The 25,964-nt window shown below is 40.0% G+C and overlaps 1 protein-coding gene across 2 annotated transcripts in view; it reads left to right on the top strand.

The window, feature by feature from the left end:
• The window catches only part of TBCK (TBC1 domain containing kinase), an 86,489-nt gene that overhangs the window by 18,970 nt on the left and 41,555 nt on the right, over positions 1 to 25,964 (top strand). For both annotated transcript variants that reach the window (XM_081924905.1, XM_081924906.1), the window contains exons 4-15: positions 8,230 to 8,344; positions 10,958 to 11,031; positions 11,663 to 11,804; positions 13,196 to 13,256; positions 14,726 to 14,787; positions 15,621 to 15,682; positions 17,976 to 18,124; positions 20,007 to 20,145; positions 21,514 to 21,613; positions 24,315 to 24,364; positions 25,066 to 25,195; positions 25,466 to 25,564. In XM_081924905.1, coding sequence (XP_081781031.1) covers positions 8,230 to 8,344; positions 10,958 to 11,031; positions 11,663 to 11,804; positions 13,196 to 13,256; positions 14,726 to 14,787; positions 15,621 to 15,682; positions 17,976 to 18,124; positions 20,007 to 20,145; positions 21,514 to 21,613; positions 24,315 to 24,364; positions 25,066 to 25,195; positions 25,466 to 25,564 — 1,183 coding nt within the window. The remainder of the gene's footprint in view (positions 1 to 8,229; positions 8,345 to 10,957; positions 11,032 to 11,662; positions 11,805 to 13,195; positions 13,257 to 14,725; positions 14,788 to 15,620; positions 15,683 to 17,975; positions 18,125 to 20,006; positions 20,146 to 21,513; positions 21,614 to 24,314; positions 24,365 to 25,065; positions 25,196 to 25,465; positions 25,565 to 25,964) is intronic.

Below are 25,964 nucleotides of genomic sequence, written 5' to 3'. Positions count from 1 at the left end.
AATAAACAAATGGAATAAATATACTAGAAAAATATACGGGAAAAGTTATAAAACAAACTGTGCAATAAAATTAAGACAATAGAAAAAGTACAACGAGAATGATTGGAAGTTTCAGAAGACTTTATTAGAAAAGACAGGATGTTACAACCAATATTCATTTCTCATTGTTAACTCTCCTTTATTTTTATTTTTTTCTTTATCTTTTTTCTCTTATATTTTCGTGTTTAATTTTGCTGTAACTATTTGTAACATATATGTAGGATGATATTTTAAAGCAATAAAGACAAATTTTAAAAAAGGAAACAAAAAGGGGGGAAAAGCAAGCAGATCTAGACCCCAGCTGGCCTGCTGCACACTTGGAAGCTTAAGCTACTCTGTGGAATTTAAACTACAGTTACATATCACAAACCATGATTTCACAGAGTATCTGAGTCCAGCCATTATGCCCCTTATCATAAAGGACATCATTAATTTCTTCGTAGTGAAGAAGAATTAGGATAATTTGCAGCATGTTCATTTGCAGACATTGATCCAGATGATTTTGCTCACATCTTCACATACACTTCTGTAGCATGCCTGATCAGCTACTTCTTTTGCTTGAATACAGATGTCGTCTTTGCTTGTTTGCAAAAGCTTTTAGTCCCCAAACAGACTATCTATTAAATAATGCTTACTCGGTGTGTTACTGCCTTGCCCTACTTTTCCTGTGTCTTGGAAGTTTCTGAAATAAATGGCCTTGTTCAGAAGTAATACTTGCCTACCATTTAGAGGAGGGGTAGGCAAAGTGGTGCCTTCCAGATGTTGCTGAACTATAACTCCGTTGACCATGGGCCATGCTGGCTGGGATTGGTAGGAATTTTGAGTCCAACAACATCTGGAAGGCACTGGATCAGTGACCCCCAGTTTAGAGTTTGGAAAATCATCTGTTCCCTCACATACACAACCCCCCTTCTAAAGTTCAACATTCCTTGCCAGTTTAAGTGAGCCCAAGAATGTTCCTAAATATATACTTTGAGAACCAGTTTGAGTGCCTCAGGTTGGCATTCCTTCCTTAATAATAATTATTCTTTTTTTAAGTTTACAGCCAGTGAAAGGAAGAGGAGCCTGTTAGATCTCACCAGGCAGGAGAGCTCCCCTTTTAGAAAGTCCTGTTTCTGCCACCATATTTCCAGTAGAGATGGGCCAAAGAATCTATTTGATCTGTAAGGCCACCGGTCACTCACCTGACTTCGTATCAGATGCCTTAGAGTGTGCTTTGATTTTTCCCCCCTTTGCAACTGTGGCTTGCATTCGGCACTGTTGGTACCACATGTCAAGCGATGCTGCTGGGGTCAGATCCATGCTTGAGCTTCCAGTTGGAGCTCTTGACTGAATCCAGTGTCTGCTGAAAGCATTTGGTGCCAGATTTACAGAGTGTCAAATGCAAGCCATGTTTGTAAAACGACTGTTTGGCAGATTTAACTTCAATTCACTGTTCTGGCAGGGTGTCAGATCCACCTGATATGATAAATAGATGCTTAGAAGGCTTACAATAAGGAATGCACCTACTTTCTTCCATGCTCACACACAGACGTGCACATAACATTCCCTTGGGCACAAATCACTTTTTCCGTCCTCCATCAGCATTCGCTTGCTTGGGAGCTGATCAGAGCAACTCTGCTGCTGAGAGTTTGATATATGTGTGTCCATGTGCATTTCTGTGCATACGTCTGGGAAAGGAACTGGAAGCTCCCCCTTTGCCATATTTCTTTCATCTCTTTTTGGTAACAGATAATGTGCTGCTTCTGTGCTTTGACCAGAACTCTAAACTTCTGATTGTGATTGTCTGACGACATTCTGTCTTGCAGTGCCAACCATGACAATTACTGATAGAACTTTCATGGTCATTCTCTGCAAGTCTTTCTCTCCCCCACCTCCCAACCAATATTTCTGTGCTTTTGACTGATAGGGCCTTTGGAGTAGGGGACAACGGGAAGGGAAGGATTTCTAAATAGCTGAATAATTGAGATACTGTGAAAGATGAGATAGGAGAAAGATGGAGGTTAGTTTTGCCTATGGAACTGGCTTTTGAACTGGGCTTTATAATAGTGAGAAAATCCATTATCTCATCTTTGAAATCACTTTTTGTTTTGTTTTTTCCTGTGGAAGTCCTACACTAGATGTTCCTTTTCTCCTTTTCATTTTACTATGCATATCAAATTGAATTTGACTTGCTAAAAAGAGGGGGGAGGACTTAAAGTATTTTAATAAGTTTCTACTCAGTTATTGTCATCTGTTGAAATGGTGTGTTGAAACCCAGTGCATAAACCTGGTGGCCTGCTATGTCAGCATTTTTTCATGGCTTTACATTTTATTAAATCAATATATTCCTTTTGGCCTTGCTATCAAGGAGGAGGCTGTAAGACAGATTTTGTGATTTGCACAAACTTAAGCTGGAAAACAGTATACAAGGTCACTATGCAATATTATTTATATTTTTAAGGAAAGAAAAATAATGATGAAATTAATTAGTAATTTCCTGTCAGGAACTCTTTAGGGGGTGGAAATACATCGAGAGGATAATGCTAATAATATGAATGACTTGGTTTTGTAAAAGAATTGCAGCTGAAAAAGCACAAAGAAACCCAAAGACTTGCTTCCAAATATTTTAAATATCTGAAAGTGGCTCTAGAGGGCAATTTGTATTCTCCAAAGGTCTTTACTCTCCTGCATGAAAAAGGTGTGGGTTTTTGGTAACAGTTCTTGATAAATATCATTGTTGGTTTCAATGGGAAGATTGTATTACTTCTGTGGTTGTTGGTTTTGTACAAAGCATGATCAGGATCCAAAGGGTTGTGAGCCAAACATCTTGCACAATTTCACATGTGTGAGAATTGAAGCAAGAAACTTAATGTTAAGCAATGGAACAAATAATTAGCATGTTTGATCATTAAGCTTGTGTATAAAAATTGGACCAAAATCTTTTCATGAACCTCAGTTTTCCTTTCATGGGCCTGTATGTATTAATTACATTTAAATAGAAATTTAAAATTACTGTAACTCAGAAGTAGGCCTCGGGGTCAATCCTTGACAACTCTAGTTAAGACTTATTATGAAGGACCCCCAACTAAAACCCTGGATAACAACTGCAAGTCGTGGCCAACAGTACCGAGCTAGATGGCTCTATCTCCAAATATAAGGCAGCTTCTTCGTGCGCCAATGCCACCCAGCCATGAAGGCAGGGATGGGGTTGTATTTTGGAGCAATGGAAGCAACTGCTACCTTTGTACAGTATGCCACATTCCAACCACACAAAAGTCTCATTCCTTACCCACGAATCATAACAACAGTTGGTGGATTTATCATCTGTGAATTTGCTTAGTCCTAATTTTATCTATCCTAGTTTTTTAATTTTCACCCCACTTTCTCCCCTGTCATTTCCATTAATTGTTTGTTTTAAACTAAATAACAAAGGAACATGTGGCATCTTGAAAGGCTAACAAAGGTTATGTCATAATAAAATTTGCTGTTGCAAGGCTCTTGGTTCTTTTTGCTGCAAAAGTCCCAGGTTCCATCTTTGGCAAGGGCTTGGGAGAAAAAACCCACAATTTTCTCAGTGTAAGCAGTAATGAGCTAGATGGACCAGTGCTCAGACTCATATACAGTGGTACCTTGGGTTTCAGATGCTTCAGTTTACAGACACTTAAGGTTACAGTCTCTGCTAACCCAGAAATAGTACCGGTACCCCAGGTTCAGAACTTTGCTTCAGGATAAAAACAGAAATCATGCAGCAGCAGCAGCAGCGGGAGGCCCCGTTAGCTAAAGTGGTACCTCAGGTTAAGAACAGTTTCAGGTTGAGAACAGACCTCCAGAACGAATTAAGTTCTTAACCTGAGGTACCACACTATATGATCCTCATCAAATTCCTTTCACAGTTTCCAAATGCCATAAAAAGACCATAAAAAGATTTCTTCTGGATCTGACCAAAGACCCATTCAGCCCAGCATCCTGATCTCTTAGTGGCTAACCAGTTTCTTGTGGGAAGCCTGCAAGCAGGACCTGAGCCCAAGAGGATTCTCCCAATTTTTGATTACCAGCAACAAATTGGAAACAGGAGAATATATACAAAAGGCATCAAATTCTATATGAAGGGTTTAAAAACCTTTTCTAAAAACTCATCAGGCAAGATGAAAATGAATGCGAAAGGCCTGAAAAAAATAAAAAAGGTATTTGCCTAGCTCTGAAATTGACACCCACGTTTCGAATCTTCATTGTGATGCCTTAAAATCTGGCTTTAGTGTGAGTTGTGAAAGTGAATAGGTCTGGTAGTCAGTTGCGGCTGCATGCAAATGAAGTGAGACTCTGCAGTCTGGGAGTGTTTTCTTCCATATTATATATATTAACCACAGTCTCCTTGATAAAGCATTCTATTTATGATGGCTAATAAAAATATTGAGGAAAACTCTGCAGTGTTTGCTTGTGGTATGTAATCAAATCAGGATGGGGTACATAACAGCTAGGCTAACCCTAAAGAATGTGCACTTAATAGAACAACTCCTGTTTTATTATCAGTGTGTTCATCAGTGGCAGAAGCTGCTGAAGCCTTAAGGTCAGGTAGAGCATCTCTGCTGAACTGTGCAAAGTGTTCCGTTCTAATAATGTCTGCAAACTGAAGAGGAGATTATGGTGTGCTGGATACGCTAATGGTCATCCTTACCAGACTTCCTTTCACTGTAAGAGATGCAACTTCTTTATTTTTTATGAACATCTCCTGCAGACTCAAAGATATTTGCATTATGTGGTATTCCACTAGTTCCAGTAGCTGGTTATATTTTGAAAAACCTCTTTTCCCACACTTCCCAAGCAAATAGAATTCTTTTTTTAAAAAATGGATCTGTTTCAGTAACAGTGAATGAACAGACTACCATGCCACCAATAAAGGAGAGTCACACCTGAAAAACTTGGCAGAATCAAACTGAGAAAATAATACACCTATCTTTTTAATTTGCCACCTTGTTTATCATCGAAAAATTAATTCATCTATAAATTGAAATTGAATTGAAATGAAAGCCATGGTCCAACAGGAGCCTCCAAGGCGCTGGAGGCTGGACACATAGCTGGCCAGCTCTGCATTACACAGTTTATTCCCGATTTAACGAGGTTTCACCCTTGTGAATCTCCAGCTTAAATTTCTGTTTGGATGCACGTTGGGTTTGGCCTTGGTTTAGCCATAAAGCTGGAAACGGAATCCGAAGAATAGATAAACACACAAGTGAGAAAAGTGAGAAAGCTGTGCTTGTCTCTACAGCCATTTCCACAGCCAAACCCAACAAGTGGTTCAAGAGAAAGAGAGGAAAGTGAATGTGAAGTTCTGGCTGTGTACGCTTGTCCCTCTCACACACACCCATTTTTTGGAAACTGGTCAGAACTTGAAAAAAATTGTACATTCTGGCAAAGCAAAACAGACCATTACAAGTTTACTGCACACTTACTGCATGGAGGGAGAGGGTGTTTTTTTGTGGGGGTTTTTTTTAAGACCCACCATTTTTTATGGAGAGCTCACTTGCCACAGTTCAGTATCCATCACCTTCTCCTTTGGACCCTTTCATCTTTGAAACTAATTCCAAGCCTCTTACCCCTTCCTTTTTCACAACCCCTGTGCACTCACATTTCCCCTTTTCCCTTCCACCCTCCTCTGCACTTTTCTTAACTCTTCCTTGTACATAGATCACTCTCATTTCCATGCCTTATCCTCTCCCCTATTGTGGAACCCACTTTGCGCGCGCACACACACATGCCATTATCCCCTTCGCTCCCTTTTTGTATGCATCTGCTCTGCAGTATTTGTTATTTATTTATCTAACAGAATTAGCATACTGCTTAATCATCCATTACCTCTAAACAGTCTGCACCGAACCTGAAAAATACAAAGCACTCAATCCCAAGGTTAGATTCTTATGAGGTAAGTGTAAGGTCACTTTCTTGTCTCTTGGTTAGGAATGGGGCAGAAATTTGATTTAGGTCACATTTACCTAATCTGCAGGCTCTGAAATTGTATGCAAACCAAAATGCAGCAATCCCTTGAAATTCCCGCTTCTCTCAACTTTGCAATGCGGTTCTCAGCCCTCGTGATGTGTACAAAAAAATGCACATGCTAGTGTAAATTGTTAATAAAGGTGCATATGTTTGTGAGAATAACATACCAAAAGGCACTCTTTTAGGGAAAATTGCTTTGCAAGATAATGTGCATATTAGGCAAAACTGTGTGCATATAATATATTAGAACTCCACATTAAAATATTGGCGGATTTTCATCAGGACTTTAAAAAAACACACCCCAAAACGATGTGGAAATCTGGGGAATTGAATTTAAGAATGGGGAAATGAGAAAGGGAGAGGTTTGTTCATCCTCCCTTGTAGCCCCTGTCACTCTTAATGGGCTTCTATTTGCGTGCGCTGAGAGAAAAAATGTGGGCTATCCTTTGGTATGAATTTCGAATGGTCAGAAGCATTAGGCATTCATTTAGCATTTTAGACTAAAAAGCATTTTCCAAACAGCTGAGGGTCCCTGTTAAAGAAGATGAAAGCAAATTATATCCCTGCTGCTTCATTATGTAAATTTGCAGGAGGATTTTTTAAAAAAATATTCTTCTGACCACCAGCTGCATCCAACATCACCAGCTTAGATTCTTCGTACAAGTTCGGTCTGTATTAGTATTGTCTTGGGGCTGGAAGGAGAGGAGGGTCTTTTTCTTTAGTGTGTTCATCCAGCGGGCGTAATTATGAACTCTGAGGGGGATAATTAAAAAGTCCACATTTTTTAAGTACTCTCATCCAGTAAAGCGTCCATTGATGTATATGGGGCATTTTGTTCCAGAAGTAGTATGACTCTGCAGACATTTCTGCATTCAATTAGGGTTGTTTCATGTTTTGGAGTCTTGTGCAAACAAAAACAGTTAGACACATTTTTAAAAAAGGAAACTTCAGAGTCGTCCTGTCTGCTTATGTCATCCCATATTTTCCTCACAGTAATTACTGATAGAATTCTAAACTTAAGTATTCACAGGGAGCGGAAGAGTATAAAAACGATGGTTTCTATCCCTCAGTTTGCAGAGGTCTTAGCATGCATTCATTTTCACCTGTCCACTGAGGACTTTGTTGCAAACCTAAGAGAGATGGTCATATTGCCTTCCCCATAGCACAAGGAGATCCTCATGTAATGTGTTTATTACATGCTTTACTTTAATAGTTAAAGCAATTGTTACAATTTAAACTGTGGGAGTATAGAGTTGGCTCTGTATAGGGTTTAGCATTTAATCCTGAATTTCTGCTTTCGGGTGCTCTGACTTTTATAGTGCAAAGATAATCAGAGGAGGCCCTCTAGTGTTTCGGTGAATTACAGCTTCTCACATTCACATTTTTCTGATTCTCCACTCTGGAGATTGAACAAAAAATCCAGTGGATTTAAGACCCCTGGACCATACGACCCGACACCTACACTTAACTGTGTTTTGTTAAATATAACTCAGGCTGCAGCCCCATATACAATTATTTGAGTTTAAGCTACATTGAACTTCTACTTCTAAGAAGAAACATATAGTATTATACTGCCAGTGGCACTCCAACTGATAATTTTAAGTTGGGTAACGAGACCAGGAGAGCAAGTTAACCTAATATTTATCAAAAGATAGATAAATGACAAACTATGCAAATTTTGTATGCATTTGATTTGAAAAACACACATTTCTGTGATCATATTGATATATTCTTTAAGCTGAGGGTTGTATCGCAACCTATGGAGAAGTGCAAGAACTAAAGAATATGTCCTGATCTGTGTATTAGTCTGGGAAGTACGAACCAGATCTACTCACTTAAAAATGCAGACCAAACAAAATCCTTGTGAATCTTTAGCTCTAACTAATTTCACTTCTGATACTGATGCCTGCAGGAAGTTTCCACGCCTGTGAGAATCCTGCATATGGTTGACCTCCTATGACACATCTTCTTAAAGGATACAAAACTCGTTTGAACCTATAAACAGCACCATTCTCTTGTGAACCCAGCTGTGAACCCAGCGAACTCGCCTCTAGGCTTTTATTATGCTTTCCCGTCTACCTCTATCCTGTCTGCTTAATTTGGATAGTAACCTTTGATTATGTGGGGAGAATTATGAGTGGCTAAGATCAGCTGAAAATATTGCTTCAGGCCAAAATAACTGAAACAGGCTATTTTCTTACTATTTCGCTGCAGCCCTTTTAGGATTTCATGTATCGCCTATGAAGTGCTGCAGGGCTTGCAGTACATGAACAAGCATGGAATAGTCCACCGTGCACTTTCACCTCACAACGTCCTCATGGATCAAGAGGTAAGGCTAGAAGATTTTGTTTTTGCTGTCAGTCTGCATCCTTTGTCAACATCAATGTAATAAGAACTTTGTTTGAAATACCTCTCTTATAAAAGCAACATTTTGCATTTAAATGCAAGGTAAATTCTTACTTTCATATTTTGCACAGTTTAGTGTATATGGCGCTCTTCCCCCACGTAAATGGAAGATGCACATCTACCTTTATCTAAAATGGAACACCTTTCCTAGATACGAATGCAGTGACTTCATTTGGATGTCATGAACCATTGTTTATTGTGACGGTAGCAAACCTAGGTGAAATTCAGTTTTGCTTAGCAGATCATCTAAATCCAGACGCATGGTTTTTCTCTTCCAGACAAACCCAAGCCATAAACCATCGTGCAAACCTTAGTTGTTTTGCTGAAACTGTTTTATTGCTGCTAATAGAATATTTTTAGACATTTTAGCATTTTAAAGATTTGTGGTTTTATGGTTTGTAATTATCCAGTGAATGAATTTTATGTTTGTAATACTTTGTGGGTCTTCTCGAGATTTAATCTCTGGAAGTTGGCTTATAAATTCTGGGATAAATACACACATAAATAAATGGGAATATAATTATGCAGGCTTCCTGAAAAATATTTTGATTTCACAAATTTGAGACTGCCTTTCACATGTAACAGAAATAAATGTCTTCAGCTACACAGCTGGGAAACTTTGTCGAGAATGACAGCTCTTACGTTTTCATTTTACAAGGGTGTTTTTTTGAAAATCTTCTGCATTGGACATAAATGTTTTGTCTGCAAATGTTGGCAATTTGGTGTTCTGAAATACCACACTTAGGTCCACTTTGCACATAACACTGAGCCACCCCACAACTTATCAAAAGCAAAGAAATGTGCTGGTTCCTGGACCAAAGATTGCAGCTGCACTATGGTTCTGCACTATCCAGAGCTAAGCCATGGTCTGTCTTAGTGCTACATCCTATCTAGATTTTGTGGTTTGCTTGTGGGTTTGGATATAATGCTCAGCCAGCAGTGGGGAACATTGGGTCTAGGAGCTGAGGGCTGCTTATCTGGACCAAGACATACAATAAGCCCAGGTTTGAATGCAATGCTAAGCATGGGTGGGGACTATTATCCCCAGGGACCAAATATGGTCCTCTAGACTTCTCTTTTTGACCTTTGGGACTCTTCAAATGCATGCCCTACACCAGCCATGCTCTAAACCCTCCTCAAGTGGTTTTGCTTGGCAAATGTGCCCTTAAACCATGAAAATCCTTTCTAGTTGCCTGCATGGAGAGAAGTGTGTGTGTGTGTGTGTGTGTGTGTGTGTTTGTGCAACCCTATCCCCAATCTTTGCATGACTATACCAAGTAGGCTACTAGGTATTGTCGGAATATGCCAGGGGGTCCACGCAGGACCCGAGATGAGACAAACCTCTCCAGGCGTTTTCCTGAAGTTGCGCAGCTCCGCGACATCCATAATTCATCAGTCTCAGCACGTTCCAGCAACACATAGCAGATGCCTATGTGCACACACACTCAGCAGAGTTTAGCGGAAACAAAGTGGATATTGGTGTGCTCATTCTAAGCTTTTATTAAGCAGTATATACAGGACTATATACTTTTATGAAACAGTATATACAGAATTGATGCTTTTGAATTATGGTGCTGGAGGAGACTCTTGAGAGTCCCATGGACTGCAAGAAGATCAAACCTATCCATTCTGAAGGAAATCATCCCTGAGTGCTCGCTGGAAGGACAGATCCTGAAGCTGAGGCTCCAATACTTTGGTCACCTCATGAGAAGAGAAGACTTCCTGGAAAAGACCCTGATGTTGTGAAAGATGGAGGGCACAAAGAGAAAGGGACGACAGAGGACGAGATGGTTGGACAGTGTTCTTGAAGCTACCAGCATGAGTTTGACCAAACTGCGGGAAGCAGTGGGAGTCAGGAGGGCCTGGCATGCTCTGGTCCATGGGGTCACAAAGTTGGACACGACTAAACAACAACATATACAGGACAAAGTGATCATGGCATTCTCTTACTTCAGCTCCAAGAGAGAACAGAAAGTGAAAAGTACAAAAACACAACAGAGCAGAGGAGTTAAGGCTAGCCTAGCTTCCGTTCTCAGGCTTTCCAAGCCTAGAAAGTAAACATAGACATGTGATTGTAACACATCCAGCAACAGAGGAGTGAAATGCTAACAGGTATAACCTGTATTTGTTAGACCAACAGAGTTTGGGTGATGGTGATTGTAGCCTCCTGAACAAAGTTAAGAGTCATATGTATTGTTCACCCACTTTTGCGTCTGGCCCTGCTTGGCATGCACTGACTGCCCTTCCCCGGTTGCCCACAAGGCAATGTGGGCCTTGGGCTGAAAGAGGTTCCCCCAGGCTTCGGTCCAGGTAGGAAAGGAGCTTGCAGCCGTAATCTTTGGTCTGGGAACTCTTTGCCCTAGGTCTATGTGCAGACAGAGTAATCGTATCGGGTAGTTTCTCACCATCAGATTTTTGGCCATGGAATATGTGAATTCAAACATGAATGTCAATGCATTTTCAAACACAAAGCCTCCTACAAGATAGAAACCCTCATTAGGTTGATAATCAGTACATTTCTTCCTCTTTTTAATAGGGTCATGCTAAACTGGCTAAATTCGGCCTTTACTACATGACAGCTTATGGTGCCGATGTTGATTTTCCTATAGGGTAAGTTTTACATTGTGACATTCTAGGAATTGTACGTTGTGTGTGAACCTTTTATATATATATATCTCCTCACACCTGACAAAGAATAATAATGCTTGATTCTATTATTCTAAGTCTGGTTGCCATGATAAATGTAAAACTTTACTTTGGTTACTAGACAGTATTCTGGTTAGAATTAGGAGAATCTCATCTTAGCAGCGTTCTAAGGGCTCATCTAGAGCTCATGTGATTGACAAGCAACTGTACACTGAAATCACCCTCACACATTTTACCCCTGATGTTTCCAGTGAAGTAGCAGGAGAGCAGTCAGCATTTACACTGCAGATAATTGCAATGCTGTTAAACCAGGATTTGAAAGCAGGCTATTCATTTATTCATTCATTAAATTTCTATACCACGTTCCCCTCAAAGAGCTTAAGGTTCTTTTCACCCCTGTCTTTTATCCTCACAACAATCCTGTGAAGTAGGTTAGGCTGACACCTTTTATTTCTACCGTGTCAAGGGTTTTTTAAGCTATAAAAGATGACATGCAGTTTAATGAGACAGGTGTCCATTATGAAAATTCAATGGATTTGTCCTGCAGGCCTTTTGAAATATGCTTTTGCTTTTATTATTGTACCATTACTTGTAGGTATCCATCATACCTGGCACCGGAGGTAATTGCACAGGGAATTATCAAAAACAGTGATCATATGCAAAGTGAAAAGCATCTCCCTTCGGGCCCTAAATCAGACGTGTGGTCCCTTGGTGTTATATTATTTGAGCTTTGTGTGGTATGTATCTGACATTATTCTATGTATTTGGGTTATTAGGTTGCTGCTGTGCAAAACATATTCCGTATATGTTTATTTTGTGTTGAGTCATCTTGTTTTGAAGAGAAAGGTGAGGATTCAAAATACTGAAACAAATTCAAAACAGCAAGAACAGTATAAACGTCATCTTACCAGAAAGATATTATTCATAGGAAAAATTGATTTCATCTCCACCTAAATAATCTTGTAAATAGAGATGTTATAAATAGAAGGCTAATGTGGTCCTCCAGATGTAGTTGGACTCCAACAACCATCAGTTTCAGTCATAATAGTCTATGTTCAGGAATGATGGGAGTTGTAGTCCAGCAGTGTCTGGTGGGCTACAGGTTCCTACCCCCAGTTAATTTACTGAGGGGCTTAATTTAATTTACTGCTTACTTGAAAGAGGGAATGAAACAGCATGTGGCATTTTAAGAAAAATATGCATAAATTCTGATATATATATATATATATATAGAGAGAGAGAGAGAGAGAGAGAGAGAGAGAGAGAGAGAGACTCTGACTCTCTTGGGCCGTGATTTTGTAAACTTCTCCTTCAGTTTGCACCATTTGGTTCTGCCAATTGTTGAGGCTTGATAGCAAAATAATATGCTCTTGACATAGCCTTATTGGAAAAATAAGGGCTATGTTGGATCTGTGACTTGATCTAGATTTCTCTAGGTTTAAGCAATGTCTAACAATTTAAAAGCATTGTGGCATGCAGCTTTCATTCATCTGATAAAATTTAGAGCATAATTTGTTGCAAGGATAAAAGTCTGCATATTTTGTTGACAGCTTCCTTCAGATAAAAGAAACAATGACCTATGACCTTTGTAAAATTAACCACCTTTTTACCTTAAGGCAGTCCTTCTCATGAAGCCAGAGCTGATTTTCGTTTTCACTACTCAAAATGCAACAACTGTAGCAATTAACGTGGTCACTGAAGAACAACCATACAACAACAACAAAAACCCCATATTATAATGATTTATATTTTACAATTTATATTCTATAATTATATCCCTGCATCATTGATTATTTTACCACATCTTTTATTTGAATAATATAATCAAATGTTAATTGATGATCTTCAAAATTTAGCATAAGTTTCTAATGGGTATCTATCAGTTACTTACATCTATGACCCCCAACCCTGTTTCCTCCTTTAAAAGTCCTATTGAATTCAGTGGTAGGTAAGGAGTAGGGCTAGGATTGCAGCCTAAGTCAGCAAACATGATTATGTAGAACAAAAACATTATCACCACGTATATTTCTTTTAAAGCAAACTTCAAGAGCATATAATGGCTGTGTGTTTTTTCATGAGCTTTTCATAATGACCCTCCTTTAACCACATACCTTACTGTTGCCTTTAGGGCAGAAAGCTGTTCCAGAGTTTGGATATAGCCGAAAGACTAAAACTTATACTTAATCTTGGTGAGTAATGCGAAAATAGCTGCGGGGCGCAAAGACTTGATAAAATCTCAGATGAGCCCAGGGGTCGTGATACTGAGTTTGGGGATGTAAATGCGTTCAGTGCATTGGAAAGTTAAACAGAATAGCACTACCCATTGAGAAGGGGATAGTTACTGTTGAAGAGAATTCAACGGTACGACAAAAGTATGAGCTGCCACTTATCATGGTGATCTTGACTTCCTTTATTGCACCATTTGTAAAGATCAAGGAAGGGATCACTGCTGCACCAAACAGGCACAAGTCCCAACATAATGCTTGCCTCCGCAGGATAACTTTTGCAGATAAGAACCAGCAAGAGACAAAGAATAGTGTGGCCTGTACCTGTGTGACTGCAGCCAGGTTCTGTTCCTGCCCTTACTACAGGGTGCCAAGTAGTTGACAACTTCCCTTCTGGTCTTGTGCAGGGAATGCAAGGCACAGTGGACAATAGTTGCCAAGGTTGACCAGTCCTTCACACAGTGATTGGTTTGAAACAGAATAGGGCCTGACCACCTTTGTCCCACCTCTTCCCTGCTTCTTGGGGCTGTTCTGACGTCTAGGCCGTGGCAGATGTCTGGCCATGCCAATCCCCAATGCTGAACTGATTCAGAAAATCCAGCTCTTGTCTGGAAAGCTGTAGCTGGGGCACTTCTAACAGAATAAAACTGAGTTTGGCGGTAGTGCCCTTACATAATCTTCTCTCATATTAATCAGTGCATATTTACACTGATTACAAAACTTCACAGTGCTGAGGTCCAGCGCCGAGGGCCTTCTGGCAGTTCCCTCATTGCGAGAAGCAAAGCTGCAGGGAACCAGGCAGAGGGCCTTCTTGGTAGTGGCGCCTGCCCTGTGGAACGCCCTTCCAGCAGATGTCAAAGCAATAAACAACTACCTGACATTCAGAAGACATCTTAAGGCAGCCCTGTTCAGGGAAGTTTTTAACGTGTGATATTTTAGTGTATTTTTGGTTTCTATGGAAGCCGCCCAGAGTGGCTGGGGAGGCCCAGCCAGATGGGCGGGGTATAAATAATAAATTATTATTATATTATATTGATAGAGTAAATTTATTACAGGATTTAGGCACACAGACCCTTCTCTTACATACATGGCAAGTTATATGTTAATGAAGCTTAATTGTTAAAAACGTAAATAGTGTTATTGGTGGGTGGGTGTCTGTTTTTGTGTCTGCAGCAGTCTGCTTTCCTGTTTCAGGAGTATAGGGTTTGGTGATTAGCCCCTAAAGCAGTGATGGGCAATCAGTGGCCCTCTAGATGTTGTCGGACTGCATGTTCCATCATCCTTGACCATCGGCCATGCTGGCTGGATCTGATGGGAGTTGGAGTCCTGCAAGGGCCACAAGTTCCCCACCCCTGCTCTAAGGAGGTGAAATATGGCTTATCTTTGAACAGTGTTACATTGCCAACATTTGTTCCTCCTCCTCTTACTTACAGGATGCGTGGATGATATCATAACAGTCCTAGCTGAAGAACATGGTTGTCTTGACATCATTAAGGTTTGAATATATCCAGCACTCCCTCTTGCTTAAATTATAACGTTACTGTTTGTCACAGTATTGGATTTCTTCCCTTGAAATGTTTTTTGTTGTTGTTCTAAAATTCATTTGTCTTGCTCTGACAGTCTTTCATGTTTTAATAGTGTGTGTGTGTGTGTGTGTGTGTATTGAAAGCTCATTTTACTTGATGAGCTTGATATTTACTTGAGATAATCCAACTTCAAAATAATAATTATACAAGTTTTACAATAAACCTGAGCAGGCATATGTGAACCATACACAAATCCCACTCTTAGTGTTGTTGTTTTTATTTGTTGAACTGGCACACTATAGTGAAGTGATAGCAAATTAGATGCTGTTAAGAGTTCAACTCTCATCAGCCCCCAACATGCATGGCCAGTGTTTAGGGATGATGGGAGTTGGAGTCCAAAAACATCTGGAAGGGACCTTGGTGGCTGCCCCTGCTGCTACAAATCTACTATTTGGTCAGAGTTCAGCAAAAAAAGAAAGTATAGTGGGACTACTGATTTCAAAGTGATTGCTGAGTCTAAATACTCAGGTTGATATCTGCAAAGCTAATATATGTTCATCATTAATGTGTGTCCGATAAATGAAAGTCCTCCTCTCGTGTCAAAATCAGTATATGATGAAAATCGGTTTATCCACAAATTATATCCAACCCAGAAGATATAGGTTGAACCCTTGGCTCTTAGAATTCAAGAAAATCAAACTCCTGATTGCTTCATTTTGAACTGAAATGCATGCCTGTTTAAATGCTGCACTGAAGGGCATATGCTTGCTTCAGCAACGATATCTATACGTTTCTCAACCAGGAACTTCCTGAAAATACTTTAACGCTACTGAAGAAGTGCCTTACATTCCACCCTTCTAAGCGGTGAGTGCGCTTTTAAAGTACAGTGAATAATGATGCTTAAAATAAGGGAAATGCAACTGCCATACTGCAGCCATCTGCTCCTACTTACCTAAAAATAAGAGCCATATATGCCGGTCTATTTTTACGTCTTCTTGCTAATTTTGCAGTTTGTGTCTATTAACGAAGACTCCAGTCCTGTTTATGTTTGTGTAGAGATGACAGTGCCTGGTTAATGTTGGCACAGCCACATCTATGAATCAATTATTTCACAAATTCTGCAAATCCATATTTGCCACCAAGTCATCTGCAGCCAATCATGGATTCCCAAAAGCCATACCTCTGTGAAAACAGTTGTTTGCAAACTTTATGAATATACTTGTTCTTGTTTTTTCATTCACACCTTATACAGTGGTACCTCGGGTTAAGTACTTGCTTCGTTCCGGAGGTCCGTTCTTAACCCGAAACTGTTCTTAACTTGAAGACCACTTTAGCTAATGGGGCCTCCTGCTGCCGCCGAACTGCCGGAACACGATTTCTGTTCTCATCCTGAAGCAAAGTTCTTAACCTGAAGCACTATTTCTGGGTTAGCGGAGTCTGTAACCTGAAGCGTATGTAACCTGAGGCACCACTGTAGATGAGTTTATAGAGATAGAATGTGTGGTCTGCAAACTATCAGTGACAGCACCAGGCATCTGTTCCAGGGGTAGGGTAAGAATGCAGGGTTTAGATTCGATCACGTTCCCTTCCCCTCTTTCTTAAATAAATGTTCAGTGCTCTTGTTGATAATCATACCCAAGGCATGTGCCCATCAGGCGTTAAAAGGTGTAGTTCTACAAGTAGGTAAAAAACAGCAGGCAGAAGCTTGTGTGTGTTTGGCGTAAACTGGATGAGGAGGTAAGAAAGTTATGGAGAATTTAAAATACAATTTGCTGTAGCAACTTACGGTATGCTTAATTGTTTTTCTTCCAAGCATTTTAGACATAAGCTTAATTCACGGGCCACTTCACATGCTACCATTAGCCCTATTTCACAGCTCATAAGAGTGATCGCATAAGCAATGTTGTATGCTAGGAGGAAAGATATTCAGTATCTCAGGAGCGACTCCAGTAAATTGGAGGCGCTGAAACAGAAATTCATGTTCATGGAAATTGCTGTTGTGGGGCATAACTTCACCTAAGTAGTTAAACGCACAAACGAGCAACTGATTATAGCTTGAGGGCTGGCTGTATTTTTAGAAGGTAACACAGTTGCAAAACATTGTGGTTGGTAATTATTTTTATAGCCGAGTTACAAAAAAAGAACAGAATACAATGGAGACATTAAACTGCTAATTGGGAGAAAAACAAAAGAAATAATGCATCCATGGATTAGGCCTCACTGAATGCACTGAGGTGCCTGGCTGCTGCCTGGGGACTTCCATCTGCCTGGACTTTCAGCTGCTGAGAGTAGCTTAGGGGCAAGGACCCTATGAAGGCAGGCAGCATTGGTAACATCTGCTGCCCCAGCTTCTGGGCCAGCTCTATAAAGCCTGTCTTGGGGGCGGGGCCACCGTCCAAAGGGAGACACCAAAGTGTTTGTCCCTTGGGCGGGGCAGCACTTCAGGGGTGGAATGAGGGCATGGGCCAGCCTCTTTGTGGTAAGATCAGGGGTCAGCAAACTTTTTCAGGAGGGCGCCAGTCCACTGTCCCTCAGACCTTGTGGGGGGCCAGACTATATTTTTTTGGGGGGAAATATGATCGAATTCCTATGCCCCATAAATAACCCAGAGATGCATTTTAAATAAAAGGACTCATTCTACTTATGTAAAAACACGCTGATTCCCGGACTGTCCGCGGGCTGGATTTAGAAGGTGATTGGGCCAAATCCAGCTCCTGGCCCTTAGTTTGCCTACCCATGGGTAAGATCAGTGTTTTTGAAGGGGCGGCAATATTTTAAATTGTTGTTTCAATTGATAAGTGTATTAGTATTAGTTTGCATACGTTAGCATTGTTAATGGTTTTAATTATTTGTTTTATGTATTATGGATTTTTATATTGTAGTTTTATGTTGTGAACTGCCCTGAGAACCTAAGATAGGGTGGTATGCAAATTTAAATAATAATAATAATAATAATAATAATAATAATAATAATAATATAATAATAATAATAATGAAACACAGTAGGAAAGCTACACGAGTTTTTAAATAAAGCAAAAAAAATGCACATTGTACTACATCCAATTTACATTTGGATTTTCAAGAGTGTATTTTTGAAACAGCTGATTTCCCAAAGAGATTTGATTCCCCCTCCTCCTTCCTTTTTCTTTTTCCTTAGACTTACTCCTGACAGGTTACTGAATGACCCTGTGTTTAGTGAAATCTCATCTTTATACCCAGCCTTCCACAAACCTTCCAGCCTTTTCTCACCCACTTTAAGATGTGCTAACTTAACTCTTCCTGAGGATATTAGCCAGCTGTTTAAAGGTAAAAATGAGGTAACAGATTTAAAGTCTAGGATTAATCATGATCTAATATATAATTTGTCGTCATAGGCAAATTCTCAGTTTGCAAGCTGTCAACATAATGTGTATTTCTGTGTGAATATTTTCTGGTTGTTGAGAAATATTGTGAGCATGTACAGTATGTCTTTAGGCACCACTGGTTTGGTGGCAGAATATATCTTGCAAAGTGGTAGGTGAATTTGGAGAATTGTATCGAAATCTTGGGTTTCCTTTAACAACATGCGTTAGATGACCCCCACTTTAATTTCTACAACAATCCTGTGAGGCAAGTCAGATCACAAAATAGCAATTTGTTCAAAGCCACCCTGTTCAAAACTCCCTGTCCAGCAGTCTTCAATTGTAGGATTCTCCAATAAATAAATAAAAAATGAGTTGGATCCAGATGTCATTTCTTCCAACGGTAGCATCCCTGTCAGCAGAAGGGGAGGAGGAAACATTTGCTGATTTGGAGGGTTCTGGAGGGTTGAGGGTTGAGGGTGGACCCTCAGGACCAATATGGGAAGGAGAGAAATCGGCCAAGGTTGTCTTCCCCGTGCCAGTGAGGGACTTTCACTAAATCAGGAGCCTCACATGAACAGGAGAAGCCTTTTAGTGCATGAAGGGAGATGACAACTAGAAAAAGAATTTCTTTAGTTCATAATACTATGTAGTCTTAAAGTGAAGAAGTGTGCAAGGCTATCTGGGTAGGGGTTTTTTTGTTTTTGGCTTAAAACTACTTTCCCTTTTGATTTCTGGTATTTCCAAGCTTCTTTGCACTGATCTTTTGTCTTCTCTGGTCCACGTGATCCCAAATCCTTCCACTCCTCAGACATACCCCACAACAGTGGAGTAATAATAATAATGATGATGATGATGTTTATACCACACCCATCTGGCTGGGTCTCCCCAGCCACTCTGGGAGACTTCCAACAGAATATTAAAACATGATAAAACATCAAACTTTAAAAACTTCCCTAAACAGGGCTACCTTCAGATGTCTTCTAAAAGTCCGATAGTTGTTTATTTCCTTGACATCTGATGGGAGGGTGTTCCACAGGGCGGGTGCCACTACTGAGAAGGCCCTCTGTCTGGTTCCCTGTAACCTCACTTCTCACAGTGAGGGAACCACCAGAAGGCCCTCTCCGGGCTGAATGTTGGGGGTGGAGACGCTCCTTCAGGTATCATGGGCCGAGGCTGTTTAGGGCTTTAAAGGTTAGCACCAAGACTTTGAATTGTGCTTGGAAACGTACTGGAGGTGAAATATTCAAGCTGTGGAGCTAGCATGCTTATTTTCCCCTCCAACAGTGTCCCTCCAATTTCTGCTGTAGCCATTCAGGTTGAGCAGGACTTTGGATCTGGCAGTTCTGTTGCTCCAAATTCTCCCTCTGTTTGCCCCAACAGGATTGTTCTGCCCAACTATCTTTCAGTCAAGAGATTGTTGTTAAATTGAAACACACACAAATTTCGGAGGAACTCAGTGAACATTAAGCGTTCTGTTATTTACTGTCACTGCATCCCATTAAACCAGAGGAGAGAAGCCTTATTTAAGTAACGAAGCATTTAATAAATGGTTCCCTGGTGTATATCATTTCTGCTATCAAATAAAGATGGAGATATTCTGTCACTGCCTGCCCAAGCAACTCCATAGTTTGTCCAGCTGCTTTTGTTTTCCTAGGGATTTTCCATCTAGCACTTCCAAAGGGAAGATCGTTTATCTCTAATAACATGGTCTGAAGAATTGCTCCTCAGACCTATTACTCTGTTTCTAGCAGCCACAGCAACAGTGTTTTCAGTGCTGGGGGAAGGAGGACTGAAAGAGTTGCTGGAAAGTTTATAACGCTGTCTTTGTTGGCTTCTGTTAATAGAGGAAAACTCTGATTACCTAGCAGAAAGGTCGATAGAAGAAGTTTATTATCTCTGGTGCTTGGCTGGAGGAGACTTGGAGAAAGAGCTTGTCAACAAGGAAATCATTCATTCGAAACCACCCATCTGCACTCTTCCCATGTAAGAAACAAAAAAACCCCCCGGATTTTAGGAATGGAAGCATGAAGTAAAAAAGTTAAATGATACAGTGAAGTGAAAGTGGCTTTAGAGGGGGAAATAGAAGTCCAGAGTCTGAAAAACAGTTGCAGTGTCAAGCACCATGCAGTCCTTTAGAACCATAGCTTGAAAGCAGAGCACACACTTTGCCTGCACAAAATCCCAATGTTCAATTCCTAGTATCTCCAGGTGGACAGGGCTGGATTAACCATTAAGCAAACTAAGCACGTGCTTAGGGCATCAAGGAAAGGGGGGGAGGCACCACATACATTTTCCATTGTCAGTTTTTTAACGTGAATGGTCACAAATTGCTCAGCTGAGCGTTCATTTTTTCAGTTGAAATATATTCAAAACCCCAACAGGAAAGCTGTGCTGTTGCAACAAGCTAAGCTGCATGCCTTATCTTTACCAAGTGTAGAAGTAGATGTGATATGTAAGATTAGTTTTGAGGCTTTGATGAAAGGTTTTGCAATTAGAAAATGCTTTTCCAAATATAAATAAAATGGAAGTGTACGAAAATAAACATTAGTTTCCATCTTGTTGCAGGTTGTGTTTTGTTTCAAAAAATAAAATGTTATTTTACAGTTTTTATTTTGAATTGAATATATATGGAGGCACCATAGATGTTTTAGGCCTCCAAAGGTCTTAATCTGGCCCTACAGGCAGGACAAGGAAATAGTTCTCTGCGAATCCTTGGAGAGCTGCCAGTCAGTGTATACAATACTTTAATATGTCTCCAAACCAGTGTTGGCTCTAGATGATATGGAACCTGAAGGGGGATATTTTTTTGGGGGGGGCTGAATTCGCAATCCCTGCCTGCCATTCAGTGGCTAGTCTCCAAATCCTGGGGTTGGGCACATGATTTCATTGTTTTTAAAGACTCATTTAAATGAAGGCTTGCTCATCAGTGACTTGCATCCCAATTTTAGCTTGCAGAATTTGCTCTGTTCCTGTTTAAACTTCTGCTTTAAATTCCCAGCTCAGCTCAAATAAACTTCATTTAGGTGCAAGCTTCCCTAAATCTGAAGGCGAGCAAAATGCAATCTATATCAGATGCCAGTGGAAATAAAACAGAAGCATCCCCATTCAAAACAAGACAAGGATTGGAGTTGGGAGAAATTGCCCTTTCCCCCCAAAAAACAGCAAGGGTTCATGTAAACTAGATGTAGTAATTTTGGGGTTTGATTCACTATTTTATTCACCATTATTCAGCCCCTCTAGTGCCTATATAAATATATACCTTCAGATATAAAATAGGACCTATATAAAGATGTCTTCATGAAAATCTATCTTCTCAAATCATTTTGATCTGTGACTTTTTTCCCTTCCTAGTTTTCTGTTTGAGGATGGGGAGAGCTTTGGACAAGGGCGGGATAGAAGCTTCCTTTTCGACGACACAACTGTGACTCTCTCCCTCTGCCAGCTCAGAAATGTAAGAATAATAGAATCACAGAACTGTAGAATTCGAAGGGAACCTTAGGATCATCTAGTCCAACCCCCTTTCATTACAGGAATATGCAGCTGTCCCACATGGCAACCTGCAACCTTGGTATTATCAGCACCACACTCTAACCAGCTGAGCTATCCATGTGCTGAAATATTTGCAGTTTATATATTTTCCTGACCAAGAATGTAAATGGTTGCAGGAAAAGGGGTGTCTCAAACTGAGCCAGTGGTCTTAAGTTAGTCATGTCTGTTGATTTCAGTGCATCTTCTCTGACTATGACTTAGTGGATGCTACCCCCAGAGCTTTCAAAATACATGAGCACATCTCATTTTTCTCCTCGCTTTTTCCCATTCAATTTTCATTATTTAATTACAAATTCACTTACTCATTTGCTTTTGTTGGAATGCAGTAACTTAGTCATCTTGTCATAGTGGTTTAAGACTGAACTCAGGCTTAGAACTTTTCTTTATTTTGGTCTTAAGTTTTTATAAAATGTGTTTGCCATGTTTAGGAATCAGATGGAGTATTCTTAACATTGCTGCAAAAGTTTGACATTTGCGGGGTTCTGAATCATTACTAGCCGAGGGGGTATGGAGAGAATTAGGAGATTCATGAAGATATTTAAGTCTGTGTGCTATTTTTTGTTAGTCTGTTTGACAATGTTCATAATTCATCTGCATAAACTGTGTGATAGGGTATTCCAGACCCTGACTGGGAGGTCCATTTTGATGGTTTTTCACAATTTCTTGAAAGAATTTCGCTCCCAACCGCCATTTGATATCAATCTGATGATTTTGAACTCTTGACTTCGTAGAGCTGAGCTTTGTGGTGTTCAGTTTTATTGTGAACGTCTTCTATTTCTTGGTCTTTTTATTTTTAAGTTCCCTTATGCATTTTTTTTAAAACAAACAGGGTGGGATAGAAGTGTTTACATAAATCCATATGTAACTTGAACAAAAAAATTAAAAGCAGTCATTTTATGAACAACAAAAGGAAACATGAAAACATTCGTTTAGTGTATTAACAGACATTCTGTGTTTTTCATCAACACATAAAAATCTGAACAAATAAAAGACTTTTGTTATTTCGCTGAGCTTTTCCTCACATTGAAATGCCAGTAGAAATTGATATATATGCTAAATACAGAGAACTTTCTCTTTGGGGAAGATCTGGTCTGACTCTCACTAATCTCCTAGCCAAACTTTGCAGTATTAGCTGAACGATTTTCTTTAGCAATTGGAATTCTCCAAGCCCTGCTGCTGGAATAGACTGTAATCAAAAGAGGATCAGTGCTGCATGATGTAAAGAGTTTTAAACTGCACTGCAAATCCCAAGAGAAGATTGTGCTGCAGTTTCTGACTAGGGCATGAATTGTATAAGAACATAGTCCAAAAGGTGATATTAAACTTAATCACGCTGCACCCCAGACTAAAGTTAATTTAACACCTGATCTTTGGGGCTATAGGCAGCAGAGCCCTGGCAGCTTCAAAAGACCACCATCACCTTAGTAGTTTTATTAATTTGATTTATTTTATTTCAGTGTACGTTTTTCAGGTTGCATCAGAACATTTTCTGATGCCCGAGCGAGTGATCTAATTTAGCATGTTTATTTTCCTTGTGTTTAGTAAACAAAGCTAAATATGTTGAAAGTACCAGGCTTAACCAGGCATCCATCCATGCTTCCTAAGGAACTTCGGAAATAGATTCTTCTTCCTCTCTCTCTCTGTTTGTGTGTGTGTTTGTGTGTGTGTGTTGTTTCCTAGTAATCGGCATTCAGATGCATGCCAGCTGAAAGTAACATATTCATCATGACTTGAATATAATAACTTGCAGCCTTTGGTAGGCAAATCCATAGAGGATAAGGCTAATATCCTTTTAGAGGGATTTCACAATCTCACAGCCCAGGCCCAAGCCTTAGTTGTGGTTAAGGGATAGCTAGTACTATGCCTTCACCTGTTTAAATAGCTAATTTTGTTTCTTTTGTCCCTTTTTTGAGGGCTAAATGAGCAAGAATTGTTTCTGAAAGCTCAAACAAGCAAGATACTATTTTGAAATCATGTCCAAGATAAACACAGAGTAGATTAGGCTTCTCAGATCTGGTGCCCTCCAAATGTTTTTGAACTTTCATCCATCATCCCTGATCATGCTGGCTTGGGCTGTTGGGAGTTGTAAGTCTCAACATCTGAACAACGCCAAGTTAGAGAAGGCTGGAATAGATAACTGACTTGACAAAATGGTCATTGTTGCTGTCGGCATTTTTCGGTGGTCGAGATGCTAGTCCCCAGCTGTATCATGCCCTTCCAGCCATGACGAACCTCCGACCTCTGGTGCGACGTAAATCAGCGACTCAGACTTCAAATCCTGAGCACACTATATCAGCAGAGCATACTGCTCAAACAGAAGAGGCATGAGGCTTGTGGAAACATACTAACAAGCTACGGATTTATTAAGCATAAATCAGGACAAATGAAACATGTCGTCTCTCTTTCCGTCTCCTCAGAGAGAGAGTCAAAAGCAAAAGCAATACACCACGGACGTTCCCAGCAAACTGTGCTGGAATGTAAACAGACATGTGACACGCAACAGCTCCATGTCAGCAACTAAAGGTGGAATGGAAATTTCCAACAATTGTTTCCTTACATTAAATGCAGAATGTAATTTTGAGTGTTTTTGTGACCTTCCACAGAGGCTGAAAGATGTCAGTGGAGAAGCATTTTATCCATTGCTTGAAGATGAGTAAGTACATAGAATAAGCCATTTTCTTTGAGATTTTAGACTAGGGGTGGCTAACATCTCGTGTGGGAATATGTGTGAGTCTGGAATGCGCCCCCCAAGGGGTTGACCAATGATGAACGTGGCCCTCAAGTGAAAAAAGGGTAGCATCCACTGGGCTATGTTATTCCTGTCCACTCTGCCTATTTCTCGGTGAGCTGGGTGACTGGCTTATCAGAAGGAAAATACTAGTTTAAAGTAGAGGTCAGTGCGCTAAACAATTTGTTTACAGTTGGATCATTGAGATATTTGGAATGTTTCCCACTGGTCAGGATTGTGAAGTAGCAGAAGTCATTGATCCATTTTTGGTTCTGTTCTGGGAACAGAAACCCTTGCTTTCATTAGGTTAGCCCCCAGCTTTAAAGAAAACTGCTGAGTAGACGGGTATGGTGTTCAGAGCTAGTAATATATTTCTATCTAGCACGTTATTTATTGATCATTGCAAAAAGAAAAAGTATTCTGACTTATGAATTATGAGATTGTCTACATTTAGAATAAGAGAGTAAGATAATTGACTTCACTTCTGATTGTGTGATGATGATGATCTTAATTGCTTCAGCTTTTCCCAATTTCTTCTATAGTTAATTCAATATTGGGGCAAAAATTTTGTATTGGGGCAAAAATAAATACATAAATCACAACCACATCCTCTATTATCTTTTCAGCCAGTCAAATATACCCCATTCAAACAGTAATAATGAATTATCTGCTGCTGCTAATCTTCCTCTTATAATCCGAGAGCGGGATACAGAATACCAGCTAAACAGAATTGTCCTTTTTGACAGGCTGCTGAAGGTGCGTAGTACTAACAAAACTTTGTATACAATTTCCTTCATATACTGTGTTTATATCTTCATTTTGCCCTTGATGCTTCCTGCAGTGAAGTATGATATATGTCTCATTCACTTCTCTTTAGACGTCAACACCAGGTGTGTTTTTTAAGAATCCGTATGTGGATGTACATGTTTGTGTATACATGTTTGTGATATAGATTCAAACAGTATAGAAATATAAGATGCAATTTGAAAGTATTTCCAGTCCTGTAAAATGATATGTTGTCTCCAGGCCTATCCATACAAAAAAAATCAAATTTGGAAAGAAGCCAGAGTCGACATTCCTCCACTAATGAGAGGTCTAACGTGGGCTGCCTTACTTGGAGTAGAGGTAAGAATGAGAGAGAGAGAGCAAACTGCAGAGGCTGCTGATAGTAACTGTGCAATGACTGCAGTTTCCCTGAGAGATAGCTGAATAATGTTTTGCCCAACTTCCCTACTCCTACAGAGATACAGGAGCAGGCTTAGTTGGGGGAAAGGAAAACCATTCAGTGGGATTGTGGTGTGCGCATGCGGGCATGAGCATACATGCAAGATATGAGGGAATAGCCCTTCCTTACTCTTGAATCCTGTTTTGGGGGAGGGGCAGAGCATTTATTATTCCAGTTTTTATACCGCATTTTCACAGAAATGTGCCCCAAACAGCTCACAATATGGTTGCATCATTTAATTCAGAATGCCCCCCCCATTCTCTCCCCAACACCACCAGTCCCATCCAAGTGTAGTCTTTC

This window comes from Podarcis melisellensis (assembly GCF_964234715.1).
Source record: "Podarcis melisellensis genome assembly, chromosome: 9".
Taxonomy (NCBI): Eukaryota; Metazoa; Chordata; class Lepidosauria; order Squamata; family Lacertidae; genus Podarcis; species Podarcis melisellensis.
This window is presented reverse-complemented; position numbering and strand designations above follow the sequence as displayed.